The sequence below is a fragment of the Cetorhinus maximus genome, chromosome 7, assembly GCF_964194155.1.
Source record: "Cetorhinus maximus chromosome 7, sCetMax3.hap1.1, whole genome shotgun sequence".
Lineage (NCBI taxonomy): Eukaryota > Metazoa > Chordata > Chondrichthyes > Lamniformes > Cetorhinidae > Cetorhinus > Cetorhinus maximus.
Window position 1 is genome coordinate 42351930 of NC_135885.1, and position 21287 is coordinate 42373216.

Below are 21287 nucleotides of genomic sequence, written 5' to 3' on the forward strand. Positions count from 1 at the left end.
TATTAAGTTGGCTTTGCAGATACCAGAGCGATATGAGATTATAGGTACCTTCTCTAAGAACTCTTGCATCTGACACCAAATTCTGAACAGAAAGCAAAGATGCCTGTGGATTTTAAAAATTCTTTTCATAGGCGTGAACATTGCTGGCTAGGCAAGCATTTTTATTGCCCATCCCTAACTGCCCTTGAGAAGATGGTGGTGAGCCACCGCCTTGAACTGCTGCAGCCCATATGGTGTAGGTACACCCACAGTGCTGTTAGGATATACTGTATGTTTTGCATTCTTGTGACAATGATGCTGTTTTGCAGCATCACTATATGATTAGTATAATGCTAATATATTACTGGAAAGGAGTCAATGCAGCTTTAAAATCTTGTTAAATGTCTTTTGAAGCCAAGGTGCATGTTGTAAGGCTTACTACAGTTCACATAGGTACCAGCTGCTCACGATCTTTATCAATGATTTGGATATGGGGACCAAATGTAATATTTCCAAGTTTGTGGATGAGGCAGAACTACCTGGGAATATGTGTTGCGAGGATGATGCAAAGAGATTTCGAGGGGATTTGTACAGGCTTAGTGAATGGGCAAGAACGTGGCAGATGGAATATAATTTGGATGTGTGTGAGGTTAGCTGCTTTGGAAACAGAGGTGCAGGGTATTTCTTAAATGGTGATAATTGGGAAGTCATCCAAAGGGACTTGGTGTCCTTGTTCATAAGTCATTTAAAGGTAACATGCAGGTGTAGCAAGCAATTAGGAAGGCAAATGGTATGTTGGCCTTTATTGCAAGAGGATTTGAGTGCAGGAGTAAAGATGTCTTGCTGCAATTGTATAGAGCTTTGGTTTGACCACACCTAGAATATTGTATACAGTTTTGGTCTTTTTACCTAAGGAAGAGATATACTTGCCATAGAGGGAGTGCAGCAGATGTTCACCAGACTAATTCCTAGGATGGCGGGATTGTACTAGGAGGAGAGATTGAGGAGACTGGGCCTGTATTCTCTGGAGTTTAGAAGAATGGGAGGGCTTTAAACTAACTTGGCAGGGGTGTGGGAACCAGGAGAGAATATTAGAGAGGAATACCAGGGTGCACAAAATACTGGGAGAGACAGATAACACTAGTATAGAGAATAGTAAGTTAATAGGTGGAGTCGGAGTAAGGGAGAAAGTAATGAAGTCTAAATCAGAGCTACTGTGTGCGTATGTGAATGCATGGAGTATAGTAAATAAGATTGGGGAATTACAGGTACAGATTGTCATGTGGAAATATGATGTTGTGGCAATAACCGAGATCTGGCTCAAGGAACAGAAGAACTGGGTGTTAAAATATTCCTGGGTGAAAGGTGTTAAGAAAAGATAGGAAAGGAGGAGGGATGGCAGTATTGTTAAGGAGAGCATGGCAGTGCTGGAGAAAGAGGATATCCCAGAGGGTTCAAGGACAGAATCAATTTGGCCTGGAGCTAAGGAACAAAAAGGGTGTAATTACATTGCTCAGTGTAGTCTATAGACCACCAACTCATGGGAAGGATGTAGAGGAACAAATCTGCAGGGAAATTACAGAGAGATGCAAACATTATAGAGTAGTTATAATGGGGAACTTTAATTACCCAAATGTAGACCGGGACAGTGGTAGTGTAAAGAGCAGAGAGGGGCAGGCGTTCCTGGATTGTGTTCAGGAGAATTTTCTACAGCAGTATGTGCCCAGTCCAATGAGGGAACATTTAGGAGATAGTGATCATTGTATCGTAAGGCTTAGAATGACGGTAGAAAAGGACGATAGGCAATCCAGAGTAAGTATAATTAACTGAGGTAGAGCCAACTTCAATGGGGCAAGAATGGAGCTGGGCCAGACAGGCTGGAACCAAAGGTTGGCAGGAAAAGCTGTAGCTGACTAATGGGCTACCTTCAAAAAAGAAATGGCTTGGGCACAGCCAAGGTACATTCCCTCAAAAGGGAAAGGTAGGGCAAACACATCCAGAGCTGTCTGGATGAAAATGGAGGTGGAAACTAAGATAAAGAAGTAAAAGTGTGCCTATGACTGGTGTCAGGTAGAAAATACAATTGGGAACCAAGTGGGAAACAGAAGGCCATGGTGACAGAGGAGGAAACTGTCACTAGAAGGGTTCAAAATTGATAAGGAGGAAGTGTTGGATAAACTATCGGTACTTAAAGTTGACAAGACACTGGGATCGGATGAGATGCATCCAAGGATATTGGAGGGTGAGAGTGGAAATTGCAGAGGCACTGGCCATAAAAAAAAAGGGGAGGTAGCAGAGGACTGGAGAATTGCAAACATTACGCTCTTTGCTCTTGTTAAAAAAAAGGTTGTCAGGATAAGCCCAGCAATTACAGACCAGTCAGTTTAACTTCAGTGGTGGGAAGCTTCTAGAAACAATTATTCGGGATAGAATTAATAGTCACATGAAAAAATGTGGGTTGATTAGGAATAGACCAGCATGGATTTCTGAAGGGAAAATTGTGTTTAACTAACTTGTTGGAGTTTTTTGAAGAGGTAACAGAGAGGGTTGATGAGGGTAATATTGTTGATGTGGTGTATGTGGATTTTCAAAAGGCATTCGATACAGTGCCACACAACAGACTTGTGAGAAAAGTTATAGCTCATGCAATAAAAGGGACAGTAGCAACATTGGTACAAAATTGGTTGAATAATAGGAAACAGAGAATAATGGTCAATAGATATTTTTCGGGCTGGAGGAAGGTTTGTAGTGGAGTTCCCCAGGGGTCAGAATTGGGACCCTCGCTTTTCCTGATATATATTAATGATCTAGATCTTGGTATGCAGGAGACAATTTCAAAGTTTGCGGATGATATGAACCTTGGGAGCATTGTAAACTGTGAAGAGGACAGATTAGAACTTCTAAAGGACATAGACAAGTTGGTGGAATGGGCAGATAAGTGGCAGATGAAGTTCAGTATGGAGAAATGTGAGGTGATGCATTGTGTTAAGAAGAACGTGGCGAGAAGAGGTATAATTCTTAAGGGGGTGCAGGAGCAGAGGGACCTGGGTGTATATGTGCATAGATCTTTGAAAGTTGCAGGACAGTTGGAGAGAGCAGTTAATAAAGCATACAGTATCCTGGGCTTTATTAATAGGACATTGAGGACAAGAGCAAGGAGGTTATGCTGAACTTATATAAGACACTAGTTAGACCTCAGCTGGAGTATTGTGTACAGTTCTGGGCACCACACAATAGGAAGAAATTGAACACATTGCAGAAGAGGTTTACAAGAGTGGTTCCAGGAATGAGAAACTTCAGCTATGAGGATAAATTGGAAAGTTGGGACTGGTCTCCTTGGAGAGGAGGAGGCTAAGAGGAGACTTGATAGAGGTGTTCAAAATCATGAAGGGACTGGATAGAGTAGATGGGGAGAAACTGTTCCCGCTTGTAAAAGGATCAAGAACGAGAGGGCACAGAGTTAAAGTGATTTGCAAAAGAAGCAAATGTGATGTGAGGAAAAAACTTTTTCACACAACAAGTGGTTCGGGTCTGGAATGCACTGCCTGGAAGTGTGGTGGAGGCAGGTTCAATCAAGGCATTCAAAAGGGCATTAGATGATTATTTGAATAGAAACAATAGGCAGGGGCACAGGGGAAAAGGCAGGAGATTGGCACTAAGTCATGTTGCTTATTTAGAGAGCCGGTGCAGACATGATGGGCTGAATGGCCTCCTTCTGCGCCGTAACAATCCTGTGATTTTGTGATCTCATTAAAACTAAAGGGACTAAAGAAGGATGTTTCCCTGGTTTTTGGTGTTGGGGCGGGGGGTGTCTAGAACCAGGGAACACAGTCTCAGAATAAGGGGCAAGCCATTTTGGACTGAAATGCGGAGGAATTTCTTCTCTTAAAGGGTAGCGAATCTTTGCAATTCCCGACCTCATAGGGCTGTGGAAGCTGAATCATTGAGTAAGGCAGAGATTGATAGATTTCTAGATACTAATGACATTAAAACTAATGACATTAAGGTGTATAGGGATGGCGCGGGAAAATGGCATTGAGGTAGACGATCAGCCATGATCTAGCTGAATGGCGGAGGTGGCTCAAGGGGCCGTTTGCGGAGGTTATGTACCTGCAAAACCTCACCAGCAGCTAAATCGTGAACGAGGAACGTGCTTTTCAATGGGACTCAATTAGATACGTTCCAGCAATGCAAGGATAGCATTAGTTTGGGCAGTTACTCTACAGCAAATTGTGGTATAGTATCTGTATACGACAGATGGAGGAGCCTGAGCAATACATTGGTGAAGATTTAAAAATTGAACAGAGCCATTATTGCAGCTCTGGACCAAGAGATTCGGACATTTCCAGGTTAATCCCTTCATTTGGGCTGCACTTCAGCTGCAATCATTCTGGTCGCTGCTCCGTCATGGCTGCCATCACCCTAGGGAAAGAGAGGGAGAAGAAAATGTAGATAAGCGAACATTGCCCACGCGATGGGCGATGCAGTGTACAAAGTACAGGTAAGTGAAGATGTAAACAAGTAAGTTGCGAAAGGTGGGACTTTACTATAATTTATTCTTCCATGGGATGTGGGTGTCACTGGCAAGGGAAGCATTTGTTGCCCATCCCTAATTGCCCTTGAACTGACCAGCCTTCTGGGCCGTTTAAGAGTTAACCGCATTACTCTGGATTTGGAGTCACGTGTAGGCCAGACTGAATAAGGATGGCAGATTCCCTTCCTTAAAAGATATTAGTGAATCAGATGGGTTTTCACAACAATCGATGATAGTTTCATGGCCACCATTACTGAGACTAGCTTTCAATTCCAGATTGAATTTAAATTCCACCAGCTGTCATGATGGGATTTGAACCCACGTCCCCATTAGCTTGGGCTCCCGACTCCTGTTCCTATGTTCCAAATACTTTGTCAGAGAAGTCAAGAAGATGGGTCAGCCAGGATACATCTCGGAATCCATACTAACCCTTAGTTATATAATCCAGATAATTTACAAGTTTACACCTAACCATTGATTTTTTTTAATTTTATGTCGGGGATGGCACTAAAACTAATTGATCTGTAGTTGCCTGAGTTTTGAATTGCACACCTCCCCTCCCCACCCCTACTCTCTCTGCTTTATTAATAATGGCACCATACTGACCTGTTTTCAATCTACTGCCACTTCTTCTCTCAATTAGCAATTAAACACTACCACATTAGATAAAATATTAGATAAAAAGACCAAACATTTATACAATATCTTTTGCATTCTCAAGTTATATCAAACAGCTGAAAAGCCAATGAAATATTTTGACATGCGGTCACTGTTATATAGATAGGCAAATGCAGCAGCCAATCTCTGCACAGCAAGAGCATTGCTAGGACACAATCAGAACAATCCTGCTTTTCTTTGGACAGTGCCAAAAGATCATCAGCTTAAGCAAGCATAGGGCGCCTTGGTCCCAAATATTCCGCTGCATTTTTCTTGTGATCACGTAATTTTTCCTCCTGAAGTTTTTACTTTTTAGAATTCTGGTGAAATGTATATAAGTTTAGAAAATCAAAACATTTGTGGTGGGAAGTTTTGAGTGGTTTTAAAATGAAGCTCCTCAAATTTCTGGCGTTAATTTAACTTTGCAAATAATGTGACATATTAGATATTTCAAAAGAAAAATAAAATGAAGATAAGGTAACCCAGCAACACACATCCATTATGTAAGTTCATTCCAAATATGAAAGATTATCATAGGATGAGTGGGGAAAAATTAGTTTTTGTAGAAGAATTGTTAATTTAAAATTATTACTGAAGATGAAGAGAGGTTAGGAGACATTTCTTTACACAGAGTGTTGGGAGTATGCATGCTTTACCTTAGGAAGTGGTGAGGCAGACAGGATTGCATCTTTTGAGGGACAGGTGGATAACTATTTAAAGCAGGGGAATATAAGGTGCTATGGGGAAAGAGGTCAGTGGGTTTAGTTTTGGATTGTTGTAACAAAGAGCTATGGGCTGAATGGCCTGCATTTGTACTACAAATTTATGTACTATGTATGTCCTTATGATATAAATAATAATTGGAAAAATTAGTGCTTTGATTTCTTATTCCCGCCAATGCAATTTCATTTTTCACTTCTGACCCAGTCTCAACCAGACAGCAAGCTGCAGTTTCCTAGCTCATTGGACCTGATTAACTGCAAAATATCACTTTTAGGTCAAGTTATGTCGTAACAATAAGTCATAACACAACCAAAGTAGCAAAAAAAACTCAGCCATTCAAATCATCCATTAATCCACAAACACAGTAATAATTCCTTGCCTGTTTGTATTTTCTTTCAGGATGGCTGCACATTGCATAAGGAAACTTGCCCTCCAAACACTGCAAACTAAAATAGGTTATTCTAATTGGTATTCTTGTATTGAGAGTACAAGGCATTTTAATACTTTGATGGTACAAACCATGATGGAAGTAATGATACCCCAAACTAGATACATCCTGCCCTATTGGAAACTGGGCCTTTGGATAAAGCCTGTAAAAACTTTCGTAACAGCTGATGAGGGTGAGGGGGAGCCTGCGATAGTGCAGCACCGAGAGAAAAAGGATCCAAGAGCACGAAGAACAGTAGGGAGCATTGGCAGAAAGATTCACCACCGCATCATTCACGTAATAGATGAAAATGGAGAGAACCTGGGAAATTTGCATAGAGCTGAAGTTATTCGGATCATGGATGAGCGTGGAGTCAAGGCTGTACCTCTCAGAGAAAATACAGACCCTCCAGTGTACAAACTAATGACAGGAAAACAGATCCATGAACAACAAATGAAACTCAGAGAAAAACAAAAAAACAATCCTAACACAGGTGAGTGGATGGATAGGTGAGATATTTATCCTTTTTTAATGAAACCTTTCCCTGCTCTCCCTCACCCACCAGACAGAGAGAACATTCAAAATATGGTGATTGATTTTATTAAAACTAGGGCCATGTGGTGTATAGCTACCCATCTGATGAGACATTAAGAACTTTGGGTTTTCTGGTAATTATGTTGGGGATTTGGGGGAGATGGTGGCATAGTGGTAATGTCACTGGACTAGTAATCCAGAGGCCCAGGCTAATACTTTGGGGACACAAGTTCAAATTCCATTGTGGCAACTGGTAGAATTTAAATTCAATTAATAAAAAATAAAATCTGTTAGTCCTGGTGATGGTAACCATGAAACTACCATTGATTGCTGTAAAAACCCATCTGGTTCACTAATGTCCTTTAGGGAAGGAAATCTGCCATTCCTACCTGATCTGGCCTACATGTGACTGCAGACCCACAGCAATGTGGTTGACTCTTAACTGCCCTCTGAATTTGCCTAGGAAGCCACTCAGTTCAAGGGCAATTGGGGATGGGTAACAAATGCTGGCCTCACCAGTGACGTCCACATCTCATGAAAGATTAGGCTTAAAAAAAATTAAAGGTCCAATGGAACTATTCAAAGAAGTGTAGAGTGTAGCCTCTCTCAAACACCTCTCAATCAGTACCATCGAAAACAGACTGACTGGGTGTTTGTCTAATTACTGTGTATGGAACATTGCTAAAACAGAATATCTCTTACGTTTATCTACACAATGATCATTACACCTCAAGTGCTTTGAGACATCCCCGTGTAATAAAAAACCACATAAATGCAAGTTTTGGGGGAATGTTTTCAGCAGATACTTCACGGGCAGGATTTTGACACCGTCAGGCAGGCGGGTGCAGCGGGCAGGCTCGGGAGTGGCCAGGAAACGACCTGCTGCCCATGATTGGCCACCGACCGCGATTTCATGCTGATTCGCCTGCCTGCCAACCGTAACGTTGGATGTGCAGTGAAAAATAGCGGTTAATTAATTGACTAATGGCCTTAATAGGCCTCTTAATTGTTGACGGGTGTGCTGCTGCCGACTCTTGCATGCGCCCACCGAAATATCGCGAGTGCAAGATGATGCCCAGACGCTTGCCCGACATCATCACACGCTATTTCACACTCGGGCATGTCAGGCTCGTGCCCGCACACCTAGTAGAAAATCCTGCCCCATGTGATTTTTGTCAAAAAGATCATAAATTCCAAAGAAATAGCGCTGGCAATTTATGTGCTTTTTGTTTGTACTCTAGTACGAGCATGAACACTTTAAAGGGGAGACAATTTCTGCTATTGGCATATTCAGCAATCCTGGTACAGATTCGGTCCAAAGTTGCACCCTTTTTTTGCCGACTTTTCATTTGCATTTTGCTGAACAATCTGCTGTGAACCAGTACAATTGGGCAGCATTTCAAAATGCAATTTGTAAGAAAATTTCACTGATCCTGGGGGAATTGCACCAAAAACACAGTGCGATCGAGCAGAAACTCGAGGTCAGAATATCCATAAAGCTAATTTATATTGCTTGGATAAAACACCTCAAATGGCTAATCTGACTTACCTCTGGATTCTTACAATGGTACTTATAACAAAATTGATTTTGCAAAATGAGCCTGGTGAGGGATAGTGGGCATTTTTTTTTAACAACAAAATGCTGGATTACTTTTACTAGCAACTTGATCTTCATGAGAGTTCTTCATGCCTGTTGCAGTTGTCCATTTTGATAACTGTTTGGTTGATGCTAGTTGTCAACCAAGATTTCCACCACTGCCTCTTTAACTGAAGTTATGTAGCAGTTCATTGGAAATTTCGTAAAGCTACTATTCTGTGGGTTTCATGCATCAATTAGAACAATAGGTTTTGCAATGTAAGCACATGGGCAGCGGGGGGAAACTGTTGCATTAGTTTGTGAATCTTTTTTAAAACATTTGTATTAAGAGCCTTGAAAGCTGAAGGAGAATAAATATTTGGTGGATATTCTTTCTTTTAATGGTTTGAAGTTGTCTTTTTCGTTACTAATTGTGCTAAAACATAGCTCTCCCTACCAGCTCAAAATGATCCTGAGTCGCTCGCAGATCCCTGCAGTCTTCCAGGGTCCACAGAGGCTTCAGGGTTGGCTCCTTGGGGACAAGGGCTACCCGCAGAGGCCGTGGCTGATGACACCCATGTGGTGTCCTCAGACTGCAGCAGAGCGACACTATAATGAGGCTCATGTAGCAGCTTGCAACTTGGTGGAGCAGACCATCGGGATGCTGAAAGTGCGTTTCTGGTTCCTGGACCAGTCAGGTGGAGCCCTGCAATACAGTCCACGGAGGGTATCACGCATTGTCTTCGTCTGCTGGGCCTTTTACAACCTGGCGCTGCAATGGGGAGACAAGCTGGCTGAAGTGGAGATGGGGGAGCTGGAGGTCTCCTTTGATGAGGAGGGCGCTGACGAGGGTGAGAGTGAGGGGGTCCTCGGTGGTGATGATGATGGGGATGAGGCTCTCGCACTGGCTAGACAAGGCAGGTGCACTCGGGACGCCCTCATAGCTTCTGGATTTGTGGATGATGATGACGACATGCAGTGAGGTGTCCCCATAGATCCTCACATCGCAGTTGTGAATGTTTGACTCCAGCCTGACTTATGGCAGCGCCAATACCCTCTGTGAGAATGCTCCTGTCATGGAGATGCAGCGGAGGCCCTAATAGTTGCTCAGTCGCAGAAGGATGATGACAACATGCAGTGAGGACACTCCATAGATCTTCACATAGCCTCTGTGAATGTCTGACTCCTGTCTGGCCGAGGGCAGCTCGCTTGTGCTCCATGATCAGGGCCACCTCAGAGATGCAGCCATGAAACTTTTAGACGCATCTGATGCTGTGTCCGCCTTCAGCACCTCAGCCCTTCAGGATGCATCACAGCATCACTGGTCACAGATGCTTGTGTGATGGGGGCCAGCCTCACCTTAAAGGTGCTGAGAGCGCACAGAGAGAATGAGGGAACTTGTGGTGCCTGCCCTCTACATTCTGGCAGCAATGACCAGCACCGGCGAGGTGCAGGCATCAGTAATGTTTCCAGGGAGTGTGAGGCCGGACCATTACTTTGGTCTGAATGCTGCACAGGGAAGAGGCCCTGGACTGGAACACCTGCCTTTTATCTTGTGCCGAAAGGTTTCACATCTGAACACTGACAAGAACGTTGCTCATCAGAACAAGGAGCCACAGGCAGGGAGACATTCTTAGGAGTTTATTGACAATAATGAACAGTATGTAAAAGTGATCAACATCCGTGCCAAGGCTGTGCAACTACTTTTACTTAATTTTCCTAACCCTGCTGCTACGCCTTGGTCCTCCCCAGACATCCACAGCGTAGGTGGAGGCAGCCTGCTGACTGCCACACCCTGTCTATGATGACTTTGGTGGGTGCCCTCTGGAGGGCCGAGACTTGGAGGGCACCGGCCTGCTTTCGGGGTCCTGCTGTGTGGCAGTGGCACCCTCCTCAGCCTATGAAGCTGGATCTGCGGAGGTCACAGGAAGAGGGGATTTGGATGGGCCGTTCACTCCCAGAGTCACCTGGGTGGATGGGCCCAGAGTGTGCACCTGCTGATCCTCCTCCCTATGAGTGCTCGAGGGCCCCTGGCCGACTCCGTAAGTGGAAGGGGTAGTTGGAGTGAGATCGAGCTGCCCAGCACCCCTCTCGTATACACACTGTTGAAGGCTAAATATGGAATCAGAGATGGAGTTAAGCCCACACAGCATTGCAGGAGTGAAGTCCTGGACCAAGGTCTCCATGTGAGCCGCCATCCTGTCGAGTGTTGACCTCGGTGCATTGCAATGGCGGCGCTATCACCACAGCCTGAAGACAAACTGACTCCTCCATCGTGCCTTGCAATCTGAGGAGTGCGTCCCTTCCTGATGTTCCTGAGCTTGCCTGTGCAGCTCCAGCAACTGTGCCATGGTCGAGTCCAGAGGCTCGTCATCTGACTCGGACTCAGCAACGTTCTGGCCTCCAGCAGCCCTCCGAGTGCGGGGGACCTGGGAAGTCCCTGCCTCAGCCTGCTCTGGATCAGAAAGTGCAATGTGCTCACCAGATTGTGATCCCGAGGCTACTCTAAAGCTAGGTCCCACCGAGGTGTGTGTCTCTGCGCTGGTAGAGGGTGTGGGTGAGCGCTGTGACAGGACTTCAGGGAGGGTGCCTTCAGATTCCTCCTCAAGAGGTTTCTTTGGGGCTTGATTGGAGATCCTGGGTCATGAATTCTGTCAGCTGTTTGGCAGATGTGCCTGCGAAAGCAAGGGGAGATAAATAGTGCACGGCAGTGGCCTGTGAAAGAGGACACATCACTCACGGCATGGTTATCTGGTGGATGTTGTACTGCTGGATCCTCACTTGATAGAGCACCACCGACCTCACCATCAGCACAGGACTGGTCCAGATCATCGCCGCCCAGTTGGACGGCCCTGTTTTCGAATTCTGTCAGAACTTTGATCTCCGGCATCCCTCCACCTGTCTGCAACCTTTCCCTCCTGTTGTGAGCCAGTTTGTCCTGCATGGATAGAGATGGGAAGAGTGTATCAGGATGCCTGCCAAACCAGATGATAAGGATGCCTGGCCTGTGTGGATGGTGAGTGGTCCCATGGACAGGATGAGGACAATGACAGTGTGTGTGAAAGAGTGAATGGTGATGTCCCTTGCACTGGCAGTGAGTGAGGGCCCTGTGGATGTGTGATGAGTTTGTGAGTGTGAGTTGGGAGTGAAGAAAAGAGTGACTTACCCTGGCAGAACAGAGGAGATCATTCATCCTTTTGCGGCACAGGGTGGCTGTCCTCCTCTGCAGGGCGTTTGCGCTGACCGCCGCTGCCACCACTTCCCAAGCAGGGTTGGTAACTTTGCTGCCCATCCTGCGGTCCGAGTGGGGGTAGAGCACATCCTGGTGGACCTCCACGGCATCCAGCAGTCGCTCGAGGATCCTGTTGTTGAAGTGGGGGGCTGCAGTCTTTTTTCCTTTGCTGGCCATGTCTCCTGGGCAGTGGTGGTGAGCTGGTGGTGATGAGCTGGTGGTGATGAGCGCTTTGCCGGTGGCTGCCTTTTAAAGATGGCGGCTGGCGTGATGCAACAGCTGGGTGATGGCGGGTGGGCAAATGAGAGCCTGCTCACCATGGAAACGGCGTGTTTTGCGGGAATTAATAAATAATAAGACAGGCTCGGGACGATACGGCGTGAAAATCTGCCATTTTGGTCGGCGAGTAAGACTCCATTTTAACCACCGTTACCACACTTAGTGCAATTCTGGGAAAATACCGCCCTTAATGTTAAACATTGGCCTAACGGATAGAAATGAATGTAGTGATGATAGTTTATCAAGTGAAAATTAATGTAAAAAAGGCAAGTGATGAAAATTGGAAGAAATTACGGTGAGAAAGCAGAAGTCAAGATAAATGTTCAACAGCTAGAATAGGTATCACAAGTCAAGTACAGTAGCATCTCAAACGTGGCAGTCCAGAAACTGGAATTGTCTGAAATCTGGACATTTTTAGAATGTGCCATGCATCAAATTTAATTGAATAAAATAAAAAAAACTTAGCTGGATAATTCAGTTAGCTGCTGCATTGGTGTGGTGAGGTGCCTGACTAGTTTGCCGCTTGCACGCTGCTCTGTTCCCACTCTGAGTGACCCTTGACCCCACCCGACCCGGCTTGATCCAAACCGCCCATGGCCTGAACCCAAAACCTGGCAATATCTGAAATCCAGCACAGCCTCAGTCCCAAGGTTGCCAGTTTTGAAACACTGTACCGGTACCTGGGAAGCATTTTGTGAGAAGGTTAAAGAAATCAGAGCTAGAATAGCAATGGCAAAGATATATTCTCTAAACATAAAGAATTGCTCAGCATAGAAATGAGTGGAGATCTTAAGAATTATCAAAGCTGTGTTTTCTTGTATGGGGCTGAAACATGGACCTTGAGTAAAAGCAGACATCTAAGGCTAGAAGATTGTGAAATGTGGTTCTGGAAAAGGATAAAGTAGATTAGTTAGAGAGAACACAAGAGTAATGAAGAAATTCTGAGGATGGTTTAGGAGGAAAGATTGTTAGTGAATAGCATCAAGAAAAGCCAACAAGGTTGGATTGGCTATATTCAGAGGCATGAGAACTTGTTGAAGGAGGTGATTGAAGAAAGGTTTGAGGGAAAAAGAGAATAATAATGTTAGACAAAAACAAAAATTGCTGGAAAAACTCAGCAGGTCTGACAGCATCTGTGGAGAGGAAGACAGAGTTAACGTTTCGAGTCCATATGATTCTTCATCAAAACTAAAGAGAAATAGAAATGTGATGAAATATAAGCTATTTAAGGGGGGTGGGACAGGTGGAGCTGGTTAGAGGGCCAGTAATAGGTGGAGGCAAAGGAGAGATTGCCAAAGATGTCATAAACATAAGGTCAAAGGGGTGTTGACAGTGGTGATATTAGCTAAAGGATGTGCTAATGGTGACATTAAGGGTAGAAAGCAGGATGAGCAAGGTACAGATAGCCCTAGTGGGGGTGGGGTGGGGGAAGGGATTGAAATGGGCTAAAAGGTAGAGATAAAACAATGGATGGAAATAATTTTTTAAAATAATAATAGAAATAGGTGGGAAAGGAAAAAAAAATATATATATATATAATTATTAGAAAAAAGGGGATGAGGATGGAGGAGAGAGTTCATGATATGAAGTTTTGTTGAACTCAATGTTAAGTCCGGAAGGCTGTAAAGAGCCTAATGTTAGACAACTTGAAACTGAAAATGGGAGGCTCCTGTAAGCAAATGAAGAGGAAAGCAGAAGACTGCGAGGTGTGGAGAAATGAGTAAATGACCTGCCCTTTTTGCACCATTGAGATGAATTTGAATTAGAGAGTCGGGATAATTGAACTTTGAGTTAGGAGGAGAAAGGCTTAAGGAAGAGTGAGTTGTGGTTGGGAGGGGTTGCAGGGGTACTAGTGGAAGGTTGGAGACCAAAGTAAGATGGCAGAGGCAGGTTGGAAGATAGAGCACAGCCGCAGGATTGGAGATAAAGGGGAATATGAAGCAGAGCTAGAGGCCAAATTGTACAAGGCAGAGGAGGACTAAAGCTCAATGGGAGGGGTGGGACCATGGGGTACAAAGATAGGCTTGGCAGAGTAAGATTAGAGGCCGGGGAAGGAGGGATGATAGGATGCCAGGGGAATGGGGAGGAGAGTGTGTGAAAGAGAGTAGGGAGCAGGAAGGAAGCTTGGCTAAGAACAAGGCTTCAGTTTAAGAAATAAATATTGGGAATCTCACCTGAAAATTAATTAAGTCCTGGCACTAGGCCAAGAAGGGCTTGATAACCGGATAGCAACAAAAAGTCCTTTAATTTTTTTTTAAGAAGCTTTAAAAGTTATTAATATTTAACTTGACTTTAGTTAAAGAAAATCTAAATGAATTCAAAAACGGAAGCCAAAGCTGAGCAATCCATTTCCACATGGCAATTGAGTCCCTGGAGCCTTTGTAAAGCCACCCAGTGGCCAGGGTGGAGAACTGTAACATCAAGGCTGTCACACTAATGAGAAAATCCTATCAAAAACATGACAAGGCAGGTACTGTCAAATATGGATAAGATTAATTAGCTCATGCCCCGCGGTTGGCAGATCATTTGAACAGAAAGATAACAATATACGATCATAATATTATTTAGATGAGTAAACAAATCTAAAGTATCACCTCAAAGTAAACAAGGAAAGAACTCGAGGACAGCAATAGATATTAGTGAAAAACAAACTTAAATATGTTCACGAAAGAACACCTTTATCCAGTGAGAAATATTTAAAGCCATTTTCTAACTGGAACAACATAAGCAGAAAAATTGATGTCCAAAAAACAGCTATGTGCCACAGTAGAAGAATTAATACACTGGAGGTGAGTTTTGTTGGGTTAAAAACGTTCTTGTCTGATTTGTATGTTCTAACTAAGCAAATATTCGGATAGTTGAGAAGTTAAGACAAATCTGTACAAATAAGTTTGCATTTATATAGTGCCTTTAACATAGTAGAAGTCCTAAAGTGTAAGAGGTTTAACCAAAAAATGAACACTAAGGCAAGGTAGGAGATACTAGGTATATACAAAAGCTTGGTTTAAAGAGGTAGGTTTTAAGGAAAGACTAGGAGGTAGAGAGGCAAAGGGTTTAGAGACATTTTGAGCATGAGGATGAGGTCTAGTCTATGGCTGAAGGCACAAATTTTAATGGGAAGTAACCAATAAAATTTATAATAAAATTATACTGTTTTATCTCTCCTGAATGCAGGACCTTGTCAAATCAAGGAGCAGACTTTCTCCGCAGACATTGCAAAGCATGACCTGCAAACAAAAATTAAGCAGATCCAGCAGTGGATTGAGAAGAAGCACCATGTTCGGATTACTGTTAGAAAAGGAGCTGTTGTGAACAAAGCAGATAAAATGGTAAGGCTTAACAAAGACTAAACATGCATTGGGTAAATCGATGTCTACTTCTATGCTCTTGACAAAACATCATTAGATGATGAAATATAGTCCTAAAGTCATTTAGATGGAAGCATCCTTTTATTACAATAAACCCAGTGGCAAAGACTTGCATAAATGCAATAATTTAAAATATTTTGATAACAGCAGTACCATGCATTTGACCCTTCTTTCCTTGTGTTCCCTTTCGTATGATTCTTTAGTTATTGGGAAAAAAATTTTGGAATGTCCGTTTTGATCAGTTATATTACTTGCCTATTTTCTTGACATTTTTGTAATTCAAATGTAGATAAGACACTACCGAAGACTAGAATATAAAAGCAGGGATGTGCTGCTGAGGCTTTATAAGGCTCTGGTCAGACCACATTTAGAATATTGTGAGCAATTTTGGGCCCCATATCTCAGGAAGGATGTTCTGGCCCTGGAGAGGGTCCAGAGGAGGTTCACGAGAACGGTCCCAGGAATGAAAGGCTTAACATATGAGGAACGTTTGAGGACTCTGGGTCTATACTCGATGGAGTTTAGAAGGATGAGGGGGGATCTGATTGAAACTTACAGAATACTGAAAGGCCTGGATAGAGTGGACGTGGGGAAGATGTTTCCATTAGTAGGAGAGACTAGGACCCGAGGGCACAGCCTCAAAGTAAAGGGAAGACCTTTTAGAACAGAGATGAGGAGAAACTTCTTTACCCAGAGAGTGGTGAATCTATGGAATTCATTGACACAGAAGGCTGTGGAGGCCAGGTCATTGAGTGTATTTAAGACCGAGATAGATAGGTTCTTGATTGGTAAGGGGATCAAAGGTTACGGGGAGAAGGTGGGAGAATGGGGTTGAAAAACTTATCAGCCATGATTGAATGGCGGAGCAGACTCGATGGGCTGAATGGCCTAATTTCTGCTCCTATGTCTTATGGTCTTATGTTCTGCAGCAATGGTGTGCATGACATGAATATCTGTCTTGAGTCTTAGTGCATCTTATTTCATTGATATTAAAGAAGTCTCTCATGATATGAAGGGATCAAAGGGGTGTGTGATTTGAGGATATTTGCTTTCAGAAATGGTTTATCAAGGTGGGCAACTTTATTCCCATCTTCCATACACAACTGGGAAGACAGCAAAGTGGCACTCTTAATGAACCAAGTAGCTAACACACTAGTCCAGAGTGCAAATAATCCTTTATGGAGAGGCCCATATTTGGTGACTTCTGCAGTATGCTGTAGGGTAATTTTACATATATTTTCAAAATTTTACACTTGAAGCATCGCCTGACTCCACTTCTGCCTGAGCTCTTCTGCTGTTGGTCTGCAGGCCAAAGATGAATGAGGGCATGATGGGGATCGTGGGTTGGGTGCTGGCGGGTGGAGTCAGAGCCGAGGGCAGTGGTGTGGCTTTCAGCAGACCTCCATCCTGATGCCAGGTCCCTCTATCGGAGACACAGCGCCTGATAATGAGAAACCACCTCTGGGAGGCCGTGCAGCTCCCATTTAATCCCTCAGCCACTACTTAATTGCTCAAGGGTAATGGGGATCCTGTGTTAGTCACTTCCGCCCTCCCACTTAATCAGGGTAGGTTTAGCTGCTCTGAGAGGCTCTCCTGCGATTAAGTGAGCTCTGCTGTAACCTGCTTGACTAAATTATGCCCAATGTCTCCTTATGAGGCTGTGTCATATTTTGTTTTATAATGCTCCTGTGAAGCACCTGGGATGTCTTACCATAAAGGTATTCTACAAATGTACGTTATCACCCTTGTTTTTCTTTAAATTCAAATAATAATAATAGAGCATATTATACCAACCCTCATTGCTGAGCTATAGGTGAAATTACAAGGGCTTTGGTTGATTGCCAATATAGCAGACTACAGAATTTATCATGTTAGTGCCTATCTAGTGAAGGAGTTATTTCTGCTTTCCCTTGTAAAACTAAGTGTAGTTGAATTCAATTTTGAAGCTGGAACTTGAAATTGCAGCAGTGATTTTTAACTGGCTCTTCAGGGGTTCTCCCAATCAGCCACAGAAAACTGCTTATTTCTGAGGTCTGCACAGCTAATTTGGCTGACCAGGAGGAAGTACCCACCACTTTTTCTTGAAGAAATCAAGTGTTTGATTTGATCACAAATGCAACTTGAGCTTTTAAGTCAATTCTCCACGTAACATTATGCAGTGTAAAGGCATGGAAGTGAGATTTTTCTTATTACGTGGAGAATGCAAATAAGTAACCCTTCCTGTTTTTCTGCAGGAATTATTGCATTTTTTAGTAAATTATACCTCTCCTAAATGTGGCAAAATGTAAAACTCCAAAGTTATTCCTGCTGAGGATATGGTAACTTGTTAAAATAGGCTTGATTGACCTCAATGAGTTTCCATAGAGCTATCAGAGGGGTCAATAATCAGTTGCACGAGCAGAATTTTTCAGGATTGACTTAGTTGTTGTTGTTAATTGCTTTGACATGGCCCAAATCAAAAAGCCCAACTTTAAGATGTGGTGAAGCTGCAATCTTCACTACACCCAGCTGCATTGCAGTCCCTAAACCACTCCATCCTGGCAAAAAACATTGAATGGTGATTATGTGTAATATGTGATCTCTTTGCAGCTTTCCTCCTTGGGCTATGTTATTCTATCATGATTTGGATAATTACTTTCTGAAAGGCAGTATGCTAATTGAAGAGTTGGCAAATCGATCATTGGTTATGGCTGTTTTGCAGCATAATTACAAATATAGCTGATGGGCCACATTCTTCCAAACAAATAGTAGAGGGGTTTATTTAATTACATTTACATGGATCTTTATCAGATATTGTATGCAGTACTTATCATTGTTTCCTATTTGTGAGAGTGACTGCCCTTGACATCAAGGAGCCCTAGCAAAACTGGAGTCAATGGGATTAGGGAAAACTGTCCACTGGTCGGTGTCATACCTAGCACAAAGGAAGATGGTTGTGGTTGTTGGAGGTCAGTCATCTTTGCTCCAGGACTTCACTGCAGGAGTTTCTCAGGGTAGTGTCCTCAGCCCAGCCATCTTCAACTGCTTCATTGATGACCTTCCTTCCATCATAAGGCCAGAACTGGGGGTGTTCGCTGATATTTGCACAACGTTCAGCACCATTTTCAACTCCTCAGATGTTGAAGCAGTCCAAGTCCAAATACAGCAAGACCTGGACAATATCCAGACTGACAAGTGGCAAGTAACATTCACACCACACAAGTGCCAGGCAATGTCCATCTCCAACGAGAAAGAACCTAACCATCGCCCCTTGATGTTCAATGGCATTACTATTGATGAACCCCCACTATCAACATCCTGGAGAGTGGCGGGGGGGGGGGGGGGGGGGGGTGCAGGGGGGTTTTACCATTGACTAGAAACTGAACTGGACCAGCCACATCAATACTGTGGCTACAAGAGCAGGTCAGAGGCTAAGAATCCTGTGGCGAGTAACTCACCTCCTGATTCCCCAAAGCCTGTCCACCATCTACAAGGCACAAGTCAGGAATGTGATTGAATACGCTCCACTTGCTGGATGGGTGCAGCTCCAAAAACACAAGAAGCTTGACACTATTCAGGATAAAGCAGCCCACTTGATTGGCACCCCCAACCACAAACATTCACTCCCTCCAGCACCGGCGAACAGTGGCAGCAGTGTGTACCATCTACAAGATGCACTTCAGAAGCAGCACCTTCCAAACCCACTATCATCGAGAAGGACAGGGCAGCAGATAGATGGGAACACCACCATCTGGAAGTTCGCATCCAAGCCACTCACCATCGTGACTTGGAAATATATCACCGTTCCTTCAGGGTTAAAATCCTGGAACTCCTTCCCTAATACCACAGGCACTTCAGCAGTTCAAGGCAGCAGCTCACCACCTTCTCAAGGGCAGTTAGGATTGATGAATAAATACTGGCCTCGCCAGTGATGCCCACATCCCATAAATGAATTAAAAAAAATGTTACCTTTAGATTCAGCTAGAATAGTAATTTACACTTTATTATTTGAATCAACTTGTACTATTAGGTAGAACAGTTTTAAGCTTTCTTCTAATCAATTAATCTTTTATCTAAGGAAATACTGCTGGAACAAATCGTTCAGTCCATGCCTGACAAAGCTACCTACGTGTTTAGGCCAAAGGTCATTAAAGAAGGGAAAGCAGCTATGTGCATTCTACGGCATCTGTCTGAAAAAGAACTCAAAGAACACAAACAAAAGGTGAAAAGCTAAAGCAAACTGTCGAAAGGTGCATGCACCGATTCCAAAGCAATGTTAATTGAACTTTGTTAAATGCACTCTATTTTGTTCACAAAACATTTTTTGAATATTTTATTTAACGGAAGTTACATGTCTGACCCATGATCAACAAAGAAAGTTGACTTGGAGTAGTAATCAATTGCCTAGGTCCTCTTGGAAAAGTATAGTTGACAGAATAAGGATCAGACTGCCTCTCATAAATTAAGGTCACTTGGATAAATGGCAGCAATATGGTCAAGAAAAAAGTTTAAAATAAATTGATGAATCTTTTGCCAGATAACAAAACTATACTGATAGCAAGTTTCACCATAGAACAGTGATAGGAATAGACTATTTTGTATAAACAGACAAGAAAGAACTTGAAGTATAAAAAAAACCATTACACAAAGAGCAGCTCTATTTTACTTCCTAAGACAGTAGCAGGAAGTAAAAATATGGCGAGATAGATTTGAGCTCCTCACAAGCTCAAACAATAGTAGGCTATAGCATTGAAAAAGCTCTGCTGTATCCATGGAAAGTCTTGATTGAAGCCTGTATAAAATCTCATTACACTTTTGAGGCAAGTTAAATAATTTACAAATACCCCATAGCAATGTAACACTCCTTCAGAATTCAAGATTTGAGTCTTGTTAATACTATAATTGACATTAATTGGCTACTACTGGTTCAGTCAGCTCAGCTTTTTCCTCCAATACAGACATTGTGGTCTTTTCAAGCATTTCAGTTAAAGTACTCGAGACAGCAGCTGGCTGTTTCTTGGAAGGGATGTATCCAGCAAGATGAGACGCAAGACCACGCTTAGGACGAGGTTGTTTTCCCTGTAGGAAACAAGATGTAACATATAACATGCTAATGTTAATTAATAACATGACTCGACAGAGCAAATGCTTCCCCTTTATTGGACAGACTAGGACCTTGGGGGGCGGGGGGCAGAAACAGTTCAAAAATAGGGGCTGAATGGTCTACTCCTACTTCAAGTTTGTATGTTCATACATCAGAACTAAAAGCATTTTTTTAAAATCAGACACGCTATTACTTACTTACTACAGAGCCCGGTGGGCCACATACAAAGACAGAATAATTCACGTTAAAAATAAATCTGATTTCATCAGTGACAAATGAAATCCCCAGAACAGCAAGCACTAAATGCAATTTTGCAGCTCCAAGATCATTTTACCAGTTATACACTTTTTGTACCTTTGCTGTTTCATTTATCTTTTTGAACTTTTGGGTTTAGCATTCCTTTTCTACCAGCAAGTAGTGGTTTCAAAAAACAAAAAAAGTGGAGAAATTGTTTTAGTGCCAATGGATTGCATCTGGGATAAGCCTTTCATGGACCAGAAAATGAGCTTGCACATTTATAATGCCAACCTTACTAACCATGGATTAGTCGACAGCTAGGCAAGAAAGATGGGTTAACTTTGCAAATAGAACCCTTGTGGTCCACATCAATACAAATGACATAGGTAGAAAGAGGAATGAGGTCCTGAAAGCAGATTTGAGAGAGCTAGGAAAGAGATTTAAAAACAGGAAAATAGGAAGTTAGACAAATGAATGCGTGGCTGGAGAGATGGTGCAGGAGGGAAGGCTTTAGATTTCTGAGACGCTGGGATCAGTTCTGGGGCAGACTGGTTACATCTTAGCTGTACTAGGACTAATATCCTCACCAGGAGATTTGCTAGTGCAGTTGGGAAGGGTTTAAACTCACTTGGCAAGAGGATGGGAACCAGAGAGGGAA

General features: G+C 43.1%; 1 protein-coding gene across 3 annotated transcripts in view; it reads left to right on the forward strand.

The window, feature by feature from the left end:
- The window catches only part of mtif3 (mitochondrial translational initiation factor 3), a 42402-nt gene that overhangs the window by 15794 nt on the left and 5321 nt on the right, over window positions 1–21287 (forward strand). For all 3 annotated transcript variants that reach the window (XM_078545384.1, XM_078545385.1, XM_078545386.1), the window contains exons 2-4: window positions 6293–6813; window positions 15116–15270; window positions 19367–19510. In XM_078545384.1, the coding sequence (XP_078401510.1) occupies window positions 6294–6813; window positions 15116–15270; window positions 19367–19510 (819 nt within the window). In that variant the 5' untranslated portion in view covers window position 6293. The remainder of the gene's footprint in view (window positions 1–6292; window positions 6814–15115; window positions 15271–19366; window positions 19511–21287) is intronic.